Here is a 24,126-nt window from a genome sequence, read left to right on the forward strand (position 1 = left end):
GGTCGGGGAACGACTACTCCCAGTGCCAACCTCCACCTTGAATCGGGCTCCAGGGACCCCAGGGCTGTTTCTTGCAATCACCTTGGGATTCGCCTTCTTGGTGAATCGTTTCCAGCGATAAAGATCCGTCCTTTTCCCCGAAGAAGCCAGTTCGCGGGTTCCCACCGGCATCTTTCCGCCGGGTTCTCCACAGAACTTACTCCTCACCCTCAGCCTGGGGATGCGGACCGTACTCGCATCTGCAGCGACTGCGTGGGTTTTCCAAGGAAGCTGCTCCGGTGCACACTGGGAAGTGTAGTTCTTCGCTCTAGCAAAAGGCTGCTTCTCAAGCGCAGCTGAACCACAATTCCCGGGAGGTTCTGCGCACAAGAAGAACGCGTCCGCACTGTTGCCTATAGCAACGCCAAAGCTCTGTTTCCATTATCGTCCACCCGACTCCCGGACCCTGGGAACTTGCGTTAGCCTTCCGTCGCGCGGGATGATGACGAATTTCATTTCCAATTGGCTGGGCTCGGAGGCTGGGCAGGAGAGAGTATTCTGCGACCCGGAACACGTGTGAGCAAGTCGGTAAATGTGGGAACTGGCGGGAGACGGGGTTTGGGAGCATCGAAAGAGTAGAACTTTCCCCGGCTTGGTTTGGGCAAACTCGCGTGCGGGCTCTCGGTGCCAATGCTGCGGGAGTTATGGCCGCCTCTCTTTTGTCACCTTATACGGTTCTTTTCTTCCTAGACTCCGCTCAGGTCATCTTTCCCAGCCCCACGGTGTTACTGTGAGCAGGGGACTGGCCACTCACAAGACCTTCTTGTCCAGGGGTTGGTTTCGTCCCTGGAAGCTTAGTATTACAAAGATACCCTGGTGGGGATCTTAGCGATAATCGTCGAGCTGCAGTAAATTGCACAGGGTTACAGTCATATTGCACAGTGTACACTCAATGTAGTAATTTTGCAATGAGGAAACTGACGGGTAAGTGAATTTAAGGGCGTTGCTGGAGCTCGGGATTTGAACCCCTATCTTCCAATTCAGGGTCAGGGCTCTTTCCACTCCTCCCAGCCACACTCAGTGGTGTTTGCAGATCCTGCCCAGCACTGGAGGGGTGTTTCACTGTGTGCTTTTCACATTGATGGCGTTGCCTGAGGTTTGGAGACAGTCAGATTGCTTCTGGGGCCCTGGCTTCCAAATTAAAATCTGGAGTAGAATAGGAAGAGCTTGATTGAGGGAATTTGGAACTCATGTAGAAGAGGTGTGTTGATAGTGTGACCCTGGATTAAATGTGAGGTTAGCCTCAATGCTGGGGGCCTTTATCAGTTATAAGTATCTCCTTGGTAAGCAGTTGAAAATGTAGTTTATCCGTTGTGAGTGAAGGTTGGGTAGACTAGAGACCCTTTTTAACTATGTAAATATAGCGCTTCCTCTCCTTCCTACCCGCCATTGTAACTGTAAATGTGGGACAACTCTGGCACATGCACAGGAATACCCATACATGACCATAAGCTCAGACTGTGGAATCACTTGCCTTAAAATTCCTAGTGATTTTTAATAATAAATTTAATAAAATTCTTTAATCCATTTTCATCCACATAGATGAAAATTAGCACAGGCATTTTAATATGTACATGATAAACAATGACATATATACTTTTCAAGTTTTCTTTTTGGTTTTGTCTAGAGGGTTGTCATTTTATCTCTTTTCACTAGTGGTAATCTAGGCAGCAGTGTAAATAGATGGACAAAGTTTAAAAAAAAAGGACAGTTTTTAAAAAGTGCTTTATAAATCTTAATAAATAAGAGCTATTATTATTAGGAAGATTGAAGCATATTAGAAATCTTTGCCAAGTTCCATTTTGAGGAATACTTTTAATCTCTTGATGTCTTCATATGTTTCATTTTTAATGAACATACATTTTAATTATGTTCTTAGAAAAGAACAGCAAAAAATATTTTTAAAATCACTTAGCAGTTGAAGAGTGAGTAAGGAGAATATGATTCTTGTTTCCGGATAAGACAAACTGCTGTATGTTGTTTTCTGAAAAATGTTTTACTTCTGTTGTCATAATATGTTTTAACGATGTATTTATTTAGTGTTCCCAGTGGTGGATTTATTAACATTACAACAAAAACCAAAATCAAACAGTACTTTGTCTAGTTCATTACTTCCCAGTTCTTTGCAAAATTCATTATTTCCTGGTTTTTCTCACTATTACCATTTTTTAAAAAGTATTTCTACTCTTAAGTGATATGCTTAGATCGCATCCTCCATAAGAAACCTTCCATTTACTCTACCATCCCCTCTGTCTGTATAATCTTATATCTCTCTTTTCTCTGTTAAACTCCAAGGAGCATACATCTGCAGTTGCCAATTCTACCACCCATTGTCTCCTTAACCCTTCATGCTGACTTCTCATTTGCACTAATGTGTGCCTGAAACTGTTATCTTCAATAACTTTCTTAGACCTTAACCTTTTTGACTTTTCCAGAGCATTTAACTACTCTCTCCTGTCTTTAATTATGTAAAACTTACCTGTCCTGAATCATAACAATTTATCTGACCCATCCTTGTTCATCTCCTTCACTTCTGACCATTAGTGTGGTGTTCCTCAAGGCCACTTAGGCTTTCGCTTTTACTTCCTATAGAGGGAAGTGACTATTCCATCATAAAATATTCTCTTTGTGATACCCCTATTCCCCCCCCAAAAAAAAAGAAAGGAAAGCTAGACTTTGATATATACCCTAGATTTGGAGAAAGCAGATCTCAAAGTGTTTAGAAAAGGGAATGGAAGTAGTATTTATATTGTGTTACTGTGTGCCAGGCACCGTGCTAAGCTGATCAGTGCAAGAAAAGTGCTATTATTATCATCTCCATTTTACAGTTGAGGAGATAGGTTAAATGACTTGCCCAGGGTCACCCACCTAGTAAGTGTCTAAATCTGAATTTGAACTCAGGTCTTCTTGATTCCAGGCCCAGAGCTTTATTCCTTATACCACCAGCTGCCTGAGAACAGCTTCTGTGGATTAGAATCCTACAAAGGAAGTCAGCCTAGGAGAGATCATAGTTCTAGAGCTAGGAGAAACCTCAGAGGCTGACTGGCCTAATGTTTGAAATCCCTATTCATTTCCAGTTTGAAAAAACATCAGGACATTTGCTTTTCTCTGGTTCTGTAGCACTTTTTCTTTTCTCCATGATTTTTTTTTATTTTCCAAATTTAATTTTATTATTTTTGCCAATTAACAAGCATTTATTTTCACTCCTCATTTCCCCCATTGAACAATTAAAAATAATGAAATAGAAGGCCATAATAACATATGCATAATCAAACAAATTTCCACAGTGGCCACATCCAAAAATATAGGTTTCATTTTGCATTTTAAGTCCATCTTTCTAGCAGGAGGTGAAGAATGTGGTTATCTTCAGTGCTCTGGAATCATGGTTTATCATTGCGCTGATCAGAATTCTAAAATCTTTCCAAGTTTTTCTTTATGATGTCATTATGTAAATTGTTCTAGTTCTGTTCAATTCACTCTGCATCAGTTCTTAGAGTTCTTTCCAGTTTCCTCTGAACTGTCCATTTTAGGGTTTCTTGTTGAAACAATAATATTCCATTACATTCACATGCTATAATTTGTTTAGACATTCCCCATAGGTAGGCACTCCCCTAAGTTGCTAGGGTTTTTTTGCTAGTATAAGAAAAGCTGTCATATTTTTATACATGTAGGTCATTTTCTTTTTTCTTTAACCTTTTTTATGGGTATTTACCTTGTAGTGTTATATCTGAGTCAATGAGTGTGTAGAGTTTGGTGACTTCTTGTGCATTGTTCCAAATTGTTTTTGAGAATGGTTGGACTGATTCACAGGTTCACCAACAGGGCATTAATGTTCCTGTTTTCCCATAGCCCCTCCAGCTTTTGTCATTTTTCTCTTTAGTCATCTTTCCCAATATGGTTTCTACTATCCTTTACAAACAAACAAACCAAAACCACAGTGGTTCAGCAGTTACACCTTGAAATTCTTTCCATTCTTTGAGTGTGCAGTAGTTCATCTGTGTATGATGACTTGGACTCGTCAGAGGCAGCCAGGTGCTCTTCCACTATTTCCTTATTTACACTGAGTATCCACTCCCTATTAGCCATTTTCTTTCTTTTCCAGTGTAATGTTCGTTCTCTGTGGCAGAAAACACAGAATCAAAATAAATTGAGCAATTTCATTTTCTCATTAATCATTATCATTGTCCCATCTACTTCAAGTAGAAGGCCTGTTCTTTCTTTGATCCTCCTTTCTCCCCCTCAGTAGATTAAAAAAATTTATTTTTCAGGCCTTAGAATGTTTCAGTAGGCTCTACTCATTTTGAGCTTTAGCACTACTGAAATGATTCTTAAGGGATTGTGGGTTCTTTTGTATTCATCCTCCATTACTTACCCTTAAACCACTTAACCTCTCAGTGCTCTAGGTAATGCTTAAAGATTGTAAGTTGCAGAAAAGGTACTTATCTGCATTGGTAGAAAGAATTTCCTCACCTGGGAGTTCCGTGTACCAGTGGAATCACAGGTCTCTTTTCTAACTTATCCTTAAATTGCCTTTGCCTCCATCTTCTATACCTGTGTTTTAAAGATGTTTATTTATATATTCCCTGAATATCCATGTAGATAATGCCCTTCTTCATTATAATTGTTTCTGTTTGTCTTTAGAATTTTAATTCTTGAAGGCTTACCATCCCATGGGAAACAGAATGGTACAATAGAAAGAATGATGGTCCTGGCATCAGAGGATCTGATTTTGAATTCTGATTACACCTAGATCTTAGTTTCCTCCTCTATAAAATCAGGGGTCTGTACTAGATTGGTTAGTCAGGAGAATATGTGTGTGTGTATATGTATATGTGTGTATGTATATATTTATATTTATTTGCATGGGTTTCCCAGAACATTTCATAAGGCTTTCCATGCTGTTTTTGTGGACAAAATAGAGAAATTAGTATAGTTAGGTTAATTGGGTGCTATTTGAATGGCCAAACCCAAACTGTAGTCACTGATAATTTGATGTCAGCTCCAGGATGTGTGCTGTTTAATCTTCTTGTCAGTGACATAGATATGCTTATCAGATTTGCAGATGACACAAAACTAGCAGGGATAGTTAATACATCAGAGAACAGAGGCAGGATCCCCAAATATCTTGGCGCACAAGAACACTGAGCTGACTCTAATATATGAGATTTAGTAGGGATAAATGTGAAGTTTCATACTTGAGTTCAGAAAGTCACCTTCACAAATACAAGATGGTTAAGTATGGTTAGATAGCAGTTTGTCTTTAAAAAGATCTGCAGGTTGGGGCAGCTAGGTGGTACAATGGATAGAGCGTTGGTGACAGATGATTATTTCTCTTATATTAATAACCAGTTATTGGATTTGAACCAAGGTTTTTCCCCTTTCTATTTCCTCATTCAGAAATCAACCCTTGTAGTCTATTCAGACAGCCTTCCCAACCTGGAAGACTTAGATCTGATCAAAAGGTTAAGAAATTCTACTTTAGGTGAATTGGTGGATTCTGGCCCATTGTGTTTTAATCAGACAGATCTTAGTGGAAGTGTATTCCCCTTTTTATGTAGATTGCCCTAGACTGGGGTGATCTGGGAAGAGGTAAGTTTCTTTGTCCAAGACTTAGTGATCAGTGTACCAAAGACCCTCATTAGAATAAGCCCACCTCTCATTATAATACTCATTCTCTCATTACTTGTTAACCAATCAGAGTTGATTTCCACTCTCTGGACTACCAACTCTTCCCCGGGCATGTAAGTGTTGAGTGGGTTCCATGAGGGGCTTTTTGGTTTAGGAGAGACAGCCAAATTATCCTTTAATTATCTGCCAACCATAATTAATAAAATGATTAATTACCCAGAAACTATGTCTTTTGAACTTTTTATGTATCACGCTGGCCCTGGACTCAGGAGGACCTGAATTCAATTCTGTTTTCAGGTACTTATTAGCTGTGTGACTTTGGGCAAGTCACTTAACTCTGCCTCCAACCCCACCTCCCTACCCCGCACAAAACAAACAAACAACAAAACCTTTTAGTTGGTCTTGAGTTCGGTGTGAATCAGCAGTGTAACATGGCACCATAAAAAGTGAGTATGTTTAGGACTAAGGAGGTGATGTTCTTTTTGTATTTTCTGCCCTAGTGGGACTGTGTTGGTAATACTGTGTTTCATTCTGGCTACCACATTTTAGGAAGGACATTGAGAAGCTGGAGTGTTATCTACAAGAGAGTTGGCTGGGCTAGGTGGTCTCTAAGCTCCCTCCCAATGCTTAGATTGCCCAGTTGTTTGACATTTCTATATCTAGCACCAGTCCTGACCTTGGGCAGTAATCCTTTGTTTCTTTTTTCTGGCTGGATGCTGATCTTCCACCTCAATGTCCAGAAGGCCCCTCAGACTAAACATCTTTTGGCAATGATTTGCCTTCATTATTCCTTCTTCCTAGTGCCTTATATACAATTTGTTGCTCAATTTTGTTGATTTTACTTGGATAGCATCTCTTTGATACGTCCTCTATTCTCCACTCCAAGTGCCACCACCTTCTACCAGGCCGTCAGTGTCCCATACCTGGGCTATTGTAATAGCCTCCAACTTCTTTCTACCAGCCTCCAGCTTATTCTTTGCAAATCTGAATAGGTAACTCTTCTATTCAGAAATCTTTAGTAATTTCTCACTGCAGATAAAATAATCCCTTAATTTCATCTTTTATAATCTAGGTCCAACCTTTTCAGTTTTATTTTACAGTATTTTCCCTCACATACTCTCTTCTCCATTGTCTGTGTTCATTCATGCAGGCTGTCCTTCATTGCTGGAATGTGCTTTGTCCTCACTTCTGCCTTGAAATCCTTCAAGATTCAGTTCCACTGGTACCTTTTCCATGACATCTTCCTAGACTGTTTGTCTCCCCCTACCCCTTCTCTCTGACAAAACCCCCCATAACCTTTCTCTCACTTTCCTAAGGCACTTTGTCCAAATTTCTCCTTTGCATTATACAAATTTGCACAGGTTTCCTATTTCTTATTATTGCATTAGATTTCATAAGTTACTTTGAGGATCTTTTTTTTTAATTTTTTTTTCTAGTACCTATGGAGTTAGTTTAGATGATTTTAAGGGCCTTTCTAGCTCTTATTTGTGATTAATAATACTGAGCCAAATTAATGTTTCTTTAGGGGAGAGGAGTTAGGGGAACAAGCATTTATTAAGCACCTTTTATGTACTAGGGATTATGCTAAGTACTTTACACATATTACTATCTTATTTGATTCTCACAACTCTATGAGTTAGATGCTATTATATTCTCCATTTTACAGTTGATGAAACTGAGGCAAATAGAGGCTAAGTAACTTGTCCAGGGTCAAATGATAAGTGTCTGAGGTCACATTTGAACTCAAATCTTCCTGATTTTAGGCCCAGTGTTCAACCTACTAAGTCACCCAGAGGATGGTTCTGTTACTTCAGATGGTTCCTTGAATGGAGTTTCAAAATATTTGCAAAATAAATTTTGTTTTAAAAAAGTCATGTTATAACAAAAAAAAAACCGCACCATATAAATGCACATTATGATGGGGCTTTTTTGTGGTCTTTTGTGGATCCTTTCCAGATATACATTTGACATTATGAAAGGCATTATGTTCATTGACAGAATAAGGATGACATTCCCTAGAAACTTTGAGGATTTTTTGTTATGCCACTCAAAATTCACATCAACAAATGATGTATCAGGAGTCCCCGTACTGATACTTCTGCTCATTTGCTTGGTTTCTTAGAATGCATTCAGATTTCAGATTATCACCCTTTTTAACTGCCGTATCATTGGCACGTTTATTTCTGGCACTTTGGTCAAAATACAGTGTAGCTATGCCTTGCTAGCAAGAAAATCTGATATTTATATAATAAGAAAAGTCTGGTCAAGTTTACTTTTTTTTCTAAGCGCTTCAGTCATTGCTTCTGATTCATTGACCCCAGCAACCCTTTCATATAAAATGCACAATCTGTTTTTGCAGTACAATTTCATTATATAGTATTTTCCTATTACCTGTTTCCTGTGGTAATGTGTTCCCTCCAAGAAACAGAGGTGTTTAACTGAATTGACATCGAATTCTGGAAAATTGTCTTTTTCATTTAATTAAGTAGTTGAGGTATGTTGCAAGGACATAATATAAGTAAACACTATTAGAAAGTGAAAGGATACCTTTGTAACATGTTCATTTACTTTCTCATTGCGTACCACCTTTTCTTCCTAATAACCTACATTTATTTTTGAAATGTATTAGCAATCCCTTGGGCTGGTGCTGCTTATTACCACCTTCATATGAATTTCATTAAGAACAGGCATCTTCTATTACTGCAGCCCATAGTCTGAAGTAAAAGATAAAATATGTGTCTTTAGGTTAAGCAATGTAAAAATTTGCTTTACAACTATTTTACAAGGTGAGACAGCATTTTTAGGCTGTATTGTAAGGAAAGAAAGGCTTTTTAACTCCTACCTTGATTGCCTAAAAGTTGCTGTTAACAATATGTTGATTCTCAGGGTATCTTTCCATTTTCTTATTTAATTTTTTTATTTTCAGTACCATATTCTCTCCCTCCATTGAGCTCTTCCACTGAGAAGGCAAGCAATACAATACCCATTTTAAATGTGAAGTCATGCAAAACATATATCCTTCCATTCTCAAATATTACTGAGGGTGGGATGTTCAAGGTACTTTTTTTTTCATTAACCAGTGCCTTCTTTTGATTGCTTTGACCCACTTTGTGGTTTGAAGTATTTACTAACTTTAAAAAATACTATCTTCCAGTTATTAAACATTCATTTTTTCCCTGCCTTCTACCTCCTTCCACCCACGGAAGAAGAAATATAGAAGTCCAGAAAATTGTATCACATAACACACAGTTTTGCAAAACATATGAGGTGGTACTAACGTATGAATTTCTACCTCTAGAAATGAGACTGGGTGATAAATGAAGCCCACATTATTATTTTTGCTGTTGTTCTTGTTTCCTGAAACTTAAGTGAAACCCTATTTGGGGAAACTCTTAAGTTAAAGAAACATTTGTATTAAGTATAGTTATTTTAATCCTTTTTCCCTTTCATGTTAATACTTTTATTAGACATACTTAAATATAGCCTCAGAGATGTTCATCAAAAGTGCAGAAGATTTTCTCCTCCCCCACCCCTCTTTTTCTTCTGTCTACAGCAGATTTGGCCCTCTCCCTCCTTCTATGATAAAGTTGCTTTTTTCAAGGTTGTTCTCAGGATACTTACTCCTTTAAGTTGAGCACCCTATCTATCCTGAGATAACTGCTACTTCCCAATCCTGCCGACTATTGACTACTACTTATTATCTTTAGATGAATTATGAGAAACAGACCATCAGAGATTTCTCCCCAGATTAATGAATACTTATGTCTAAGCTTGTCAAGGGTCTTGTCAAGTCCGAACTGCCTGACAGACTGATCCTGAGTGCTGCAAGGCTGTCCTGAGCTCAGATGCTTGCCACCTGGACAATTAGCTTTCTGAAATCTTAAAGGACATTTGGGGAGAGAGGAGATTCTGACCTGATAACAACTGAGTCAGCAGCTCTTTTGCTTTATGTAAATAGCAGCAACCCAACCTCAAAATGCAGTGCAAACTGTACTTGTCCTTCAACCCTCACCTAGATACTGATACTTGTATCAGGATGGAGAAGGCTGGTGGAGGAACAGAAACTTTACAGTCTATCTAGATGCACCCTCTGAGGGAGACTGGGAAGCATTCATACTTCTTGTACTAATTTTTCATCTGAGATCTGGTTGGCTGTAATTTAGATCCTTCAGTAACTCCCACTGCAGTATATGTGTGTGTGTATGTATGTATGTATGTGTGTGCAGGTATGTGTAATGTATGTATATATAGGTAGGTATGTGTATATGTGAATGTATATATTTTATACATATATATGAGTTTTGATTTTATCTTTTAATGGTACAGAGCTAAAGTTTACCACATAATTATTCATTTAGAGAAAATTTGTTACTAAATCTTAGAGAATGGGCAGGAGGGTGTATTTACTTCTCTTACCCTTGGTACCCTTGAAATTAACCTCCCACACCTAGGACATGTGAATAAGGATGGGAATGGTTTGTGGTAACTTGCCCACCCTGGGGTAAAAGACAATCTGGATTTGGTAACAGGAATCCTTTTTCAGGCTCTTGATGGGCATATTAAATGTAGTCTTTTTCAAAAAGCTTGTTACTAGAAAGATGGGCATGAGCATATAGAATTCTTTGGGAAATGAACAGGACAGAGTATATCAGGACTAGTGCTTCCCTTGCTGGTCTTAATTCAGCTTACGGTTGAAATAGCATTTTTGGCTGCCATATCACACTTTGGATTCATATTTATCTTCTAGTCCACTAAGACCTCCATACTATGGCAATGTGTTCTGTTAGTAAACTAGTTCAATTCAGCAAACATTTATTAAGCACTTAATATGTGCAAGGCACTGGCCTGAATGCTGAAGATCCACTGGCAAAACCAAAAATAGTTCCCTCCTTATAGAGCTGAGTGATTCTTCTTCCTTGCATCTCATCAGAACATCATTTTTTTTCTTTGTTTTTATATTTTTTCACAACTTTTAGGGACATCAACATCCTTGCTTTATCTTAACTGTTTGTACTTTTGATAAAATTTCAATTTTGATTAAGTTTTTATTATAGTAGTATATAGTATTATATATTATATAGTAGATAGTATATACTTTGTGGTAGTATATAGTATTTTATGTATTTTATAGTTATTCTCTTAAGCTAAAACAAGCCTAACTTCCCCATTGCTGTATATTTCATTAGCTCTATTATTTATGGCTACTTCTCTTTGGTTACTTGAAATGAGTTTTTTGGTTTTAGTTGGAAGAAAATGAGCAGACTCCTTTACTTTATACTGTGTGTATTGATTACACAGGATGACCAACATAAATTCTCTTATTCAGCCAAAAAGAGAAAGCTTAGGTTTAAACATTTCCAAGAGCAATATTGGGCATTAGGTTTAAATGCTCTTTAATCTTTAAGGGAATAAATAAAGTTCACTTTCCTGGAGAATTTGCTTTGTGAGAATTAAAAAAAAAAAAGGACTATGAGTTGGAGCCTCCCAATTTTCTGAGTTAGTTTCTCCACTAACATGGTGAATGTTATTAAACTTAAGATTTTATAGAATCAGAGGTAAAAGATTTTGAGCTAGAAGGAACTGTCAGAGATAGTCTGGTACAACCTCTTCATTTTACAGATGAGGATTTCATTGGAAAAAACTGCAGAGAATGTGGTACTTAAATGAATCCATAACATCAAGGATTATTTGAAGACCTTACAACATGTGGAAATAGCTTACCATGCCTTTGTAGAAAAACTCAGGCTATATTTAAAATTATATCCCAGTTGACACCAGAGGAACTGGTTAAAATAGGAAAATGGTTGGTTTGTTTTTTTCCTGCTCTTGGTCTGCAAGCTAGTGTAGGCCAGAAACGTCAAATAAATGACTGAACTGTGTTGGGAATCACTGGAGTTTACTAGTAGAAGACAGAAACTATCACCTTGAAGTCCTGAATGCGAACTTGAACTACCAATGGAAGAAAAAAAAATTGACCTCTTAACAGTGTGGTCAAACAGCAGGGGCACTACTCCCTTTTCCCATCAGCTATTAGTTTTCAAAGACTTCGTGTGATCCTTAGATAATTTCAACAGATTCATGTGATTTTTAAAAAATTCCTACTTTTCCATTTGTTTCATTTTAATTTGTACCAAAAAATACCAGTGTGGCTATTTTGTGGATTAAGGAGGGTCTGAAAACTCAGAGAACATGGACTTGAGTTCTGGGTTTGCCATTGAGTTATTTGTGACCTTGAGGGAAGGCATTTCAAGTCTAATTCCTCTAATTTCCTCTAATGATAATTGCTAGCATTTATCTAGTCTTAAAGGTTTGCAAAGTGCTTTACATATGGTATTTCATTTCATCCTCACAACAACTCTGTCGGGGAGGTGCCTTTTTTTGTTTTTTTGGTGAGGCAGTTGGGGTTAAGTGACTTGCCCAGGGTCACACAGCTAGTAAATGTTATGTGTCTGAGGCTGGATTTGAACTCAGGCCCTCCTGACTCCAGGGCTGGTGCTCTATCCACTGTGCCACCTAGCTGCCCCCTTATTTTTATAGGGGCAGAAATTGAGGTTGATAGAATCTTTGCCCTGTTTTAGTGTGTCAGAGGTAGGATTCAAACCCAGTTTTTCCTGATTCCAAGTCCACTGCTTTCTGTCACCTAGTTGATGTAAAATGGGTATAAAAATATTAACACCTGAAATCAATGGTAATACGGCGTATATTGATTGCAAAATGTTTGGCTTCCATGTGTCATAGAATTCCTTCTAACAAGTGTCTTTTTTTTTTATCAGGATCCAGAGAATAACTTCAGGATGAAATTGAGTCTCTTCAAGGTGGCTCAGGGCTGTCGCCTTGGGACATTAAATAACCTGGGAAGGAAAGGGGACCGCACCATGGAGTTTCCAGGTTGCCTGCTGTACACCAGAACTGGGTCGGCTCCACATCTGACTCATGACACGTTGCGGGTCATCAGCAGGGTTCCTGTCATGACTCAGCTCACCCTGTCTTCACTGTAAATATGGGTCCTCCTTGTATCAGTTATTATCAGTAACAGCCTTAGGGTAATCATTGCAGGCTGTTTGGTATCAAAGACCTATATTCTTTCTGTAGACATGTACACGTGAGATTTGTTTCAGGTCAACAGATGTTTATGAAGGATTTGCTGTGCGTGAACTGAATTGGGTGCTGGTTACGCAACAACCCCTGCCATCAAAGACATTACCTTCAATTAGAGGGATACATCCTATATATAACATGATAATAACGGCCCACATTTGTGTAGTGCTTTAAGGTTTGCAAAAGTTATTTACATAAGGGCAGCAAGGTGGCGTAGTGGTTAGAGCACTGGCCCTGAAATCAGGAGGGCCTGAATTCAAATGTGGCCTTAGACACTCAATACTTAATAGCCGTGTGACCCTGGACAAATCACTTAACCCCATTGCCTAGCCAAAAAAAAAGAGTTATTTACAGTTTTGTTTGATCTTTGCAACAATCCTGTGATGATTATTATTAGGTGCTATTAATAGAATTAGGTGCTGTTATTGACCTCATTTTACAAATGAGAAAACTCAGCGTCAGAGAGTTTAAGTGACTTGTTGAGGCTTACACAGGGAGGCAAGACTCAAACCCAGGTCTTCTTAACTCTAAATCTGGCATATTAAATGTGTGATTTGAAGAAAGAGATAGTACTAATAATTAGAGATTTGGGAAAACCTTGCAGAAGGATGTGGCACCTAAATTGAACTTTGATGATAGATAAGGATTCTGAGAGGTAGAAATTTGGAGGGAATGTATCGTAGAAGTAATGTCCAGCCTCTGTCAAGATATGGAAGTGGGGAGATAGAGTACAAAGTATAGGTATGAGCCAGAGTCAGCTAGAACAGAGGTGCTGGCAAAATTCCCCTAGTTCGGCCAGTATAATTGCAAAATGTTAAACAAAATAAATAAAAATACGATTTTTTGCTGTTCACTAGTTTCAATGTGGCCAACTCTTTGTGACCCCATTTGGGGTTTTCTTGGCAAATATACTGGAGCAGTTTGCCGTTCCCTTCCTCTGCTCGTTTTGCAGATGAGGAAATGGAGGCAAACAGGCTTAAAAAGTGCCTTGCTCAGAGTCACACAGCTAGTAAGTATCTGAGGTCAGATTTGAACTCAGGTCTTCCTGACTCCAGGCCTGGCACTCTATCTGCTGTGCCACCATACAACATAGATAATGTTAGTTTGAGGTTTTTTAAGTCAATATGCTGCCACCAGAATCCACTTCTATTTGAGGTTGACACCACTGGACCAGAACGTAGTATAAAGGATGATAGCAGGGTGGTATAGTGGATAGTGTGCTGGGCCTGGAGTCAGGTAGAGCTAGGTTCATATTCAGCCTCCTACAGTTACTAGCTGTGTGCCCTTGGCAAGTCACTTAACCTCTGATTACCTTGGTTTCTCTGTGTGTAAAATGTGGATAGTACCTACTTCCCAGGGTGGTTATGAGGATCCAGTGAGATAATATTCATAAAGCATTTAACGTAATGCCAGGCATATAGTAGGAACTATAAAAATATTGTTATTAAATATATGTTACAATAACATAATACCTAACAATACATAACATAATGTACAAATCAATGTATGTAATATTTTATGATGTAAATATATTAGAATGACACATCCTACTATATGTAATATGTATAATATCACATGTGTGATATTCATAGTAATGACAACAATAATAATGATAATAAAATAGCTAGCGTTTATATGGCACCTGCTGTGTTCCAGGCACAGTGCTGAGCATTATGGTGATATGAAATATCCAGAAAGGTAGGCCAAATTGTGAAGAGTTTTAAGTCCTGGGCCAGGGAGTTTGTATTTTAGCCTGTAGGCAAGTAGGAAGGCACTGAATATTAACACTAATTAAGATGTCATAAAATTTTCACCTCTAGAGTACAAAAGTAGTTTCAAGATATTGAAACTGATCTAACAAGATATAATAGCATTATTACTTGGTGATTCAAGGGAAGAGTGAGGAAGAATTATAAGCCCAAGCAAGCAATAGACCTCTTCCCAAGCTGGCAAGCACAGGCCGGTTTGAAGCTTATCCACATTCCCTTGATGAGGTATAGAACATGTCCTACTGCCCCTGAAGCAGGAAAAACTCCATTTGTACCAGGTTTAAGTCTTAAGAACTAAACCAGACTCTTCCCTATTGACCCCATCCTAAATTCTTGTTTTAGGATAGGTCTGTAGCACCAAGAAAAAGATAATAAGGGCCGAGGCCTGAGCTGCGCTGTGCCCTCTGTTCCCATACATGCTGGCCCATAGAGAGCTGAAGAGCCAGCCTCAGAATTCCAGGTCTCTGACTTGCTCTTGAGATGCTTCAAACCAGAGCTCAGAGATGGTGCCCTAGGGAAGCTGAAAACCAGCAGAGTAACGGCCACCACTCACACTGCTGGAAGTTCTTCTCTGCCAGTTATTGGCCATAGAACTGAAAATTGTGTCACCGAGTGTCTGTGCCTCACCTCTGGTGTTCTGCCTATTCTGTGTCATTTTCATCCTATCACTTTTATGCTCATTGAAGTGCTTGATGAATGATCAAATATTTCTCTATTCTTGTGTGAAATAACAATGATTTTTTAAGGGTGGGAGAAGAGAGAGAAAGAAACCCAACTGTCCTAAATCAAAGGGGCTTTTCTCATTTCTCATGTCTTTATTCAGTATGTTGTTTTGGAGTTTTCATTCTCTGATTATAGCAAAACTGAGGCTTTAAATGGTGCTGAATTTTGTTGTTGAAAGGCTACTTTTGCTGTGATGTAATTTTGCATTTAAGTATGCCTTCCCTTTCTCATCAAAAACTTGAGCAGATTTTTCTCTAGCTGTTATGTCACCTGTGTTTTTCTTTTGGTTACAGGGCAGAACACTGTGAAGTCTTGGAGGAATATAAGGAAGGAATTGGAAAATTTATAGGTAAAAATTATATAATTAGTATGTGTCTTGTTGATATCCTAATTTTAGAGTTTGGTAATGCGGGAACAACTGTTCATTTCTGAATGTGTTGCTATGTCTTAAATATTTTTTTCCTTCTTTGCAGGAACTTTTTGTACTGTTTGTGAATATGTCCCCTTCCTTCCAGAAAAAAAAAAAAACAATCAACGAGGGACAGTTACTGTCCTCGCTTACATTCTGTAGGCCTCTTCTTTCATTAAAGATCTCTGTGGTGACAGGAAGGGAGCACTTACATGAGGGGTGTTTGAGGCACAAACACCTATGTGTTGTTGTTTGTTCCTCAGTCAGTTTTCTTCATGTACCAAGAACTTATTTGCAGCTAACAGCCCTTGTATTTCAGTGAAAGACTTTGTATGGTATGGTTTTTTTTAAAATCCCAACCTAACTTATGAACTAGCACCAATTTTTGTTATTTCTAATACATGAAATCATCAAACTGCTGTATTCTGCGATCGCCTTTGAGAATTTAAAAAAAATTATTAAATTTTTAAAATTAAACTCAAGTTGAAAAAAATATAGCACAGTGGCAGAGTTTTAGAGTTGACACTTCTCTATGTTCTTTCTAATTAATTAATTAGTTTTAAGTTGTTTAGTCATTTAAGAAGTCATTTTTATTAAATTAATTTGTTATTTCATTTTATTTATTTAAAAATTTAAAATAAAATAAATTAAAATTTATTAAATAGGGCAGCTAGGTAACACAGTGGATAGAGTGCTGGGCCTGGAGTCAGGAAGACTTATCTTCCTGAAATCAAATCTGGCCTCAGACACTTAACTAGCTGTGTGACCCCAGGCAAGTCACTTAACCCTGTTTGCCTCAGTTTCCTCATCTGTAAAATGAGAAGGAAAAATCAAACCACTCCAGTATCTTTGCCAAGAAAATCCCAAATTGGGTCACAAAGAGTTGGGCACAACTGATGAACAGCAACACATTTATTAAATAAGCAATTTTTATTGAAATTTATTAAGTGAGCAATACTTATTAAAATGAAGAAACCTCTTTTCCCATAAGCATTTGCTTATCTCTTTATATCAACCCGTTTAATTTCTTAGGTTTCAATAAATATCAAAGTTGGTGATGAGTTATAAGTAATTATTTAAATCTTTGTGTTGTTTATTAATCATGTTAAAAAATAAAACAAAGACTTAAATAATTACATACAGGGTGAGAACACAGCCAAAGTCACTTTTAATCATCATTTTAGCTGCTAACTTCTCCTGAATTCTGGAAACATATTCCTACCCTTCAGTTTTCTTGGGACATGGATTAGAATCTTTTCTCAAGATTTCTCTTAATATTCCTTTGTGAAATAAAGGTTAAATTCAGTTCCCTTTAGAAATTAGTTATCTTAGTCTTTTTTTCCCCCCTATGTTTCTCTTTAGCCTTCTTTAGCCATTTAGGTATAGTCTCCCCAAAGTGACAGATAAGCTCTTAGTCTCTTCACAGACTCCTTCTAGACTGACAGTTAAGCTGTCACTCCAAGATTCCATTTTCTTTTAAAGCCACGGTAACACTTTTGATACAGAGACTTTTGAAGCTGTGTCACATTTGTATGAATTACATATAAGCACAGAATGGAAGATTATTTTCTAGAGTGTCTTACTAGAACTTTGAGGTTTATTTTTCTAATTATCCATGCGTAAGGAAAGGAGGAGTGCTATGGATAATCTAAAACCATTAATAAAGCAAAAAATAATATATATGACTTCTGAAGACACTATACACCAATTTTTTTTTGTGAGATTTCTTCCTACTTAAATTTTGCTTAGGTTAATTTTAAAATGACTTTGTTTTCCTTGAACACGTAACTACATGAAAGAATAGGAAGGAGGCCCAGAAGTTTGCTCAGTGGTAGAGGGAAATGCTTCTGTATGTATATTTCAGTTTTATTCATATGAATGGAGGAGAATAGTAGCTTAGATAATCTAGAAACTATTTGAAGAATCATAGGAGTTTCTAGTTAGAAGAGTCCTTAAAAGTTATCTAGTACAACCCCTCTCATTTTATAGATGGTCAGATTTGCACAGCTCCTTAATGCAGAGCCATAATACGTCTCCTTTCACAAGTCCAGTGTTCTTTATGGTATTTTTCTTTTGTGTTCTATTCTGAGGTTGTTTTTTTGTCCTTATATTTGAACATGGGTATTGCTAAAGTCTGGGAAAATCATTGCAAACAAAATAGTGAATCCACAGTGTGAAGACTTGACTCAGGTGGAGCTAACAGGCTGAGCATCTGCCTCCCCCAGCTTGCTTCCCTCCTGAAACTCACTGACTTAATGCTGGCAATCGACAAATATCACCTTTCAAGCTGATGCTTAATTGGAGCTTAAAACAACTGACCAGATACAAGATTGCTGGTTCCTGCCTTCCTTAGGAAGGTAATTAAATACTCTGGCTTAAAGGGTCATCTCATCTAGCTCCTTTTGGTTTAGAGTAAACAAAGATCTTATTTTTGTCAGTAAAGTGTAGGTTAATAAGTCATTGAAAACAAGATGTGTAGAGTTGACTTAACAACTTAGAGCAGTGAAACTGAGGTGGGAGAACTGTAAAGCTTTTAAAAAATGTTTTGTTGAAACAATTTTGCTCGTTTTATTGGCTAGTATAGGAAATTTTTTATCCTGATTTTAGATTATTTAAAGTATCTTAAATAGAAATATCTTAGTTGTGGTGTTCTAAAATTGTTTTATCTCTCTAACTCAAGGATTTTTAACTTTTTTTGTGTGTACTGGACCCCTTTGGCAGTCTGGTGAAGTCCATGAACTCCTTCTGAGAATGATGTTTTTAAATTCATAAAATAAAATACATAGGATTATAAGGGGAGCAAACTTTATTGAAATTTGTTATCAAAATAGTTTAGAAAAACCCAAAAACCTAAGATAACAGACAGACCCTAGGTTAAGAACCCCTGTTGTGATGGAAAGATTACAGGTGTCCCTGTGAGTCATTTTTCCCTTGAATATATGAGTGATGCACCCTTATATTAAATTCCATGTGTAGCCTAGGTAGGGTAATCTACCTTCCTGCTACTGGATCATTTTTCTTACTTATTCTCCTCTTGGGTTCATAGGTAATCAACATGCATGTTTTGTTATTTCTTCATTAGTTAATAAAATTATAACATCTTTCTAATTAATTAAGTAATTAGTTTTAAGTTCTTTTCAGATTCAGCTCAAACAACACCTTCTACATGAAGCCTTTCCCGATGCCCTCAACTGCCAATCCCTCTCTTTCAAACTTCCTTTTATTTAATTACTTTGTATTTATTTGTATTCTTTTTTATATTTATTCTATGTAGCCTTATCTGTGCACTTGTCTCCCCCGTTAAAATGTAAACTCTTTGAAAGAAGAGATTGTTTCATTCATTTTATCACTAGCACCTACTACAATACCTGGTGCACAGGGTCTAATAAACATTTGCGTATTGATTAATTGAAAATTCTAGGTGTTGTGTATCTGAATTTCACCACATTTTGATTTATTTCTAATTGATGAGATCTGAATTTTTTTTCCTCCTTTACACTTATTAATAGAATATATTGTGTTTGCAACATAGTAAAATCATTGACCTAAAGTCTTTCCCTTTCTTTTTTCTCGTTTGGACAGGAATGCCAGAATCGATGTTCTATTGTTCCCTCCATGATCCTGTCAACCCCTGCCCAGCTGGCTATGTAACTAACAAGGTGTGTGCTCATAAGGACCCTGGGAAACCTGCTTTGTACCGGGAAATCTAGACTGCTGTAGTCCCTAAGTACTAAAGTATTAGATGGCAAACAAACAGCTGAATAAAGGATTAGACTTTTAAAAGCTCTGATCTGTCTCTTCCACTTTTTAGAGCCCCCTGCTTTGTTGGTATGAATATAATAAGAGAAGGTTGTTCATAATAGGGAATGATAATGCTAAATGTGTACTGGGTGAGGTAGATAGGATTGGTTGAAGTTCCCTGGCATTGGGTGGTAAATACATCTTAAACTTTTGCATTATAAGAAACCTTTTCTTGGTAAGTACTATACAAGCTTTGATTTCCTCCCCCTTCAGAGGTGTGGACCCCTCTATGCCTTTTTAATCCTGTGCTTTTCTTGTCTACATGTTCCCATAAATCTGCCATGGGAGAAATACTGGTTGCATAAAATTTGCCTTGTAGAGGTGATTTTATCTGGCTAGCTGGGAAACCAGCTTCTGTGGCTACTGGAGGGTTCTCTGGAGTGGCCAGGTGTAAGGTTAGCTGCTCCAGAGAAATCTTTTTTTTCTTGAGCTTACGTACTTAATTGTCTGTGGATTTAGTAATCTCAAAAGTAGTAGGTAAAAAAGCAGATTATGCCTTGTACAACCATATACTGTAGAGCTGCATTTCCTGTGTTTGGTGGCTCTGGGACATTGTGAAAATACGAAAAATATTTCAGTCAAAGGAGTTGTCACCCACTGAAATGGAGCTATACATCAGCAATGTAATGAAGTGTTCCGTATAAAAACACATCAACTTTTCTTATAGCCACACATTCAGTATGCTAATAATAGCATTTCTTAAAAGTATATTGTAGTTAATATTACCTAAAATTAGCTAACATCACAGCATGTTTTTTTGGTTTGATGAATCCAGGATTTTTTCACTCCCTCTTCCACCAGTGCAAATCATAAGTTCCTCACCTCGCTCTTGTCCATCCTTGCCCTATTTTTGTATGTGTTATCCTTTAAATCCTGCATATGGGATGTGCCCAATGTACTGGAGTCATTTCTATTATTCTTTTATTACTTGGAGCTACTAATATATCCCTTGGGCTATTTGTGCATCTCTTGTGTCCTCTTTGTTCTACTTAACCATCTGTCCTCCTTTTCTGGTTGCTAGCGAAGGGAAGTAAGCAAGCATTATAAAATTCTTACTATTTGGTGGGTACTGTGCTAAATGCCCTTACAAATATTATCTCCTCTGATCTTCACAACAACCATGGGAGGTAGGTGCTATCATCATCTCTGTTTTATAGTTGAGGAAACCAAAGCAGACAGAGGTGAAGTGACTTGACCAAGGTCACACAGCTAGTGAATGTCTGAGGCTAGATTTGAACTCAGGCCTTCTTGATTCTAGGCTCAGTGTTCTATCCGCTATTTCATGAGGTGACTACCTCTCTAGTTTGTGAGGGAAGTAAAAGTATAGGAGGCAGCTCCTCTGCCCCATCTATTCAGGAGATTGTACTGTCAATACCATCTCAAATATGAAGGAGATTTGAGTTCAGTATTATTTTGTAGTGTAATGAGATTTGTACTTATGGCATTTGCTTTTTAGCTATCAGCTGTGCTCATTGACGTCTTTGTGCTTTCTTCCTGACAGTCTGTATCTGTGTGGGGTGTTGGAGGGCGCCTAGAAATGACTGCAGCCAAGTTCATGTCAGTTCAGCAGGCCCTTCAGCCGGACTGGTTTCAGTGCCTGTCAGATGGAGAGGCTTTGTGTGGTGAAGTCTTCTCTACCAAGAGAGCCAGGAAGTCTGTGGATCGGTCCCTGGCTTTCCTTGATGAGTGTCTAAAGCTCCAGGAACAGTCTGAGGTAAGGCTAAATCCAGGCATAGAATCCCATGGAGGAGCGTTGCTTACCTACTTCCCCATGGAAGAGTTTAGACATCAACTCATGATGTCTCACATGGAAAAAGAAAGACACCACAGGAGATTGTCTGCTTCGCAAACATTTGCTGCTTCTGCAGCAAATTGTCAGCAGTCATTCTTGGAGGTAGGACTGCATCCAGTCGACATAATCAGCTAATAAATTAACAAGTACTTGTAGGACAGTTTAGTGGGAAAGCACTGGAACTGGAAGTCAGAGAACTTCATTGAAATTCTAACTCTGCCCCTTACCAGCTATGTGACCTTGGGTAAGTCTACTTAACTCTTCTAGGCCTTGGTTTCTTCATCTGTAAAATGAGATCTAGATCGTGGGTTCTGAACCTGGTCCCTGGTCTATGGATTGAATTCAAGGGTTCTCTAAACTTGGATGAGGAAAAAAATTACATTTATTTTACTAACCTTTGGTTTCCTTTGTATTTTATTTTAGGCATTTAAAAATTTTATTCTGAGAAGGGGTCCATGGGCTTCAGCAGAGTGTTAAAGGGTCCATGATACAAAACAGGTTAAAAACCCCTGGTCGAGAAGATTCTCAAGGTTTCTTCTAGCTCTAAATATTCTAAACTTTCTGAGAACCATGCTAAGTATGAGGCAGGATATTGCAAAGTGTAAAATGCCCCTGATTTCAGTGAGCCTTATAGTCTAATTGGACAGACAGGATTTAATGGTTGTGAAACATTTAATTATTGGGAGATGACACAGTGTAGTGAAAAGAACGAAGTGTATCCTAACTAGCCCTCTAATCTCCAGCTTTTCTGAATCTCATTTTCTTCTCCTTGAACATAAGGGGAATAGACAAGATAATCTTTACGGTCCCTTCTACCCCCTTCAAAAGATAACTCTCAAAGAGTTCCAGAACTGTTTCTGCTGGATGGTGAATTTGTACAGTTGCAGAGGGAAGGAAGGAGGGTCTTTCATGTGGGGACACGTGGATGTCAGGATGAACATAGCTGCAGGCCTTTCTTGTGTAACCCTGACCCGAGTCCCCAACCATCCATGTTTTTCCTTCCGTACATCATCCTAGGGCTGGTCCTTGGCCTATCCCTTATCCTCTTGTGTGACGTGTATCAATGGGGAATGACCTATATACCAGGCACATGCAGTGGGTAGGGTGGTGTAAATGTTGTGCACCTCTGAAGGTAGGGCATTGCACCTGTTAATCCACTCCTAAATCTTTAGGGTGATTTTTAACCAGGCCAGAATAGATGCTGAAATGCCTCTCTATTCCTTCCAGGATCTAAGGTTGCATATTAATATCTCAGAAGAAATAGAGGGGCATGTGTGTGTTATCTATTGTTCATTCTTTCTTTTTCTTCTTGGCCTTCTACTGCTTCAACCCTCCTTTCCCAACCCAGGTTCTTCGAAATTGTGTGATGATTGGAGTAATTGAAGGTGGTGATACACTAGAGGAAAGACTGAGATCAGCAAGGGAGACAGCAAAACGGCCTGTGGGTGGCTTCCTCCTGGATGGTTTTCATGGAGATGCCATGACAAAGGAGACTAGGTTGCAGCTGATATCATCTGTCACAGCTGAGCTCCCAGAGGACAAACCGAGGTTAGTGTTAAATTAAGGGTAAAGCTGGGAATGGGATGGAGCACACTGTGTATCATTGAAGAGAACTTTCACTTATTCAAAGGCCTCAACTTATTAATTGGGTATTGTGTTTTCTTCCCTTTTTGGCCAACTTGGCTATTTGAGGCAAAAGCTAGAATCAGGCGTGGTGATTTTGATGAAGTCTTATACAGAATGCGGGTATTTATGTGTTGATTCCTGGCTTCAAGGGTTTCCAACCCTCATAATATGAATTATGATAATCTAAAATCATAATCTAGGGGAAGCCAAGATGGCGGGTTAGAGGCAGCAACCCAGATAAACTCTCTCAACCTCCCCCTCCAAATAACTTTAAAATAATACCTCACATCAAATTTTAGAGTGGCAGAGCCAGCAGAAAGGTCAGGGTGAGATTTTTTTTCTCAGACTAAGGAAATTTAGGAGGTCAGCAGGAGAGCTTTGTAACACCCAGTGGGCACCTGCCTGGAGCCCGTGCAGAGAGAGCACCAGCAATGGCCATGGCATCGGTGGCAGCAGCAACAGCTTGGGGAGCTCTCAGCCCAGAGGCAGTGAGGGGGTCAGACAGCTGGTCAGAAAGAGATTACAAGGGACCCACTGGGAACAGCTGGTACGGATGGGCATCTCTCTTGCTCATACACAGTTGTGGGCTGCAGTTCTAGGGCAGAGAAGAGCGCTGGTAGTTGGTCACAAGGGAGTGGAGGCAGGGCAGGGGGGCGGCGTTGGTTTAAATTCCAAGGAAAAGAGCACCTAGTGCTTCCGCTGCTGGGGACAGAGGCCCTTCCTGGGTAAAGAGTGCGGACTAGGAGAGTAGTGATCATACCTCTCCCAGGATCACATCACCTTGGAAGCACCAAAAAACTTGCAGACTTCCAGAACTAGCTCCAAAAACCACAGCATGCAAAAGCTTAAAGCTTGGGACAGTGCCTCTCCATCCCCAGGTGAATAGAGCCCAACTTTAATGTAAAGTTCAAAGTCAAGAAATAGGCTGGAAAAATGAACAAACAAACAACAACAACAACAAAAAAAACCCTTGACTGCAGCTACAGGAAAGACCAAGACATAAGCAAAGAAGAAAACAGTATTGTGAAAACATCTACAAACAAAACCTCAAAAAAAATGTTAATTAGACCAAGCCCAACAAGCATTCTTGGAAGAGTTAAAGAAAGAGATGAGTGGTAGAGAAAAATTGGGAAAAGAAATGAAAGTGATACAAAAAAATTATGAAAAGCTATTAATAGCTTGGGAAGAGAGGCACAAAAAAAACTAAAGAAAATAACACCTTAAAAAATAGAATTGGCCTA

At 38.5% G+C, this 24,126-nt stretch overlaps 2 protein-coding genes across 2 annotated transcripts in view; one reads left to right on the forward strand and one right to left on the reverse strand.

Annotated features, from left to right (window-relative positions):
* The window catches only part of CCDC191 (coiled-coil domain containing 191), a 108,327-nt gene extending 107,980 nt beyond the window's left edge, over positions 1-347 (reverse strand). Inside the window, exon 1 of the mRNA XM_021007151.2 lies at positions 82-347. Coding sequence (XP_020862810.1) covers positions 82-171 — 90 coding nt within the window. The 5' untranslated portion in view covers positions 172-347. The remainder of the gene's footprint in view (positions 1-81) is intronic.
* Positions 348-480: 133 nt separating this feature from the next.
* QTRT2 (queuine tRNA-ribosyltransferase accessory subunit 2) overlaps positions 481-24,126 on the forward strand; it is a 49,497-nt gene continuing 25,851 nt past the window's right edge. Inside the window, exons 1-6 of the mRNA XM_021007152.2 lie at positions 481-567; positions 12,441-12,661; positions 15,551-15,606; positions 19,249-19,325; positions 20,969-21,181; positions 22,608-22,807. Of these exons, the coding sequence (XP_020862811.1) occupies positions 12,462-12,661; positions 15,551-15,606; positions 19,249-19,325; positions 20,969-21,181; positions 22,608-22,807 (746 nt within the window). The 5' untranslated portion in view covers positions 481-567; positions 12,441-12,461. The remainder of the gene's footprint in view (positions 568-12,440; positions 12,662-15,550; positions 15,607-19,248; positions 19,326-20,968; positions 21,182-22,607; positions 22,808-24,126) is intronic.

Source organism: Phascolarctos cinereus, unplaced genomic scaffold, assembly GCF_003287225.1.
Source record: "Phascolarctos cinereus isolate Bilbo 61053 unplaced genomic scaffold, phaCin_HiC Scaffold_726;HRSCAF=1367, whole genome shotgun sequence".
NCBI classification, from domain to species: domain Eukaryota; kingdom Metazoa; phylum Chordata; class Mammalia; order Diprotodontia; family Phascolarctidae; genus Phascolarctos; species Phascolarctos cinereus.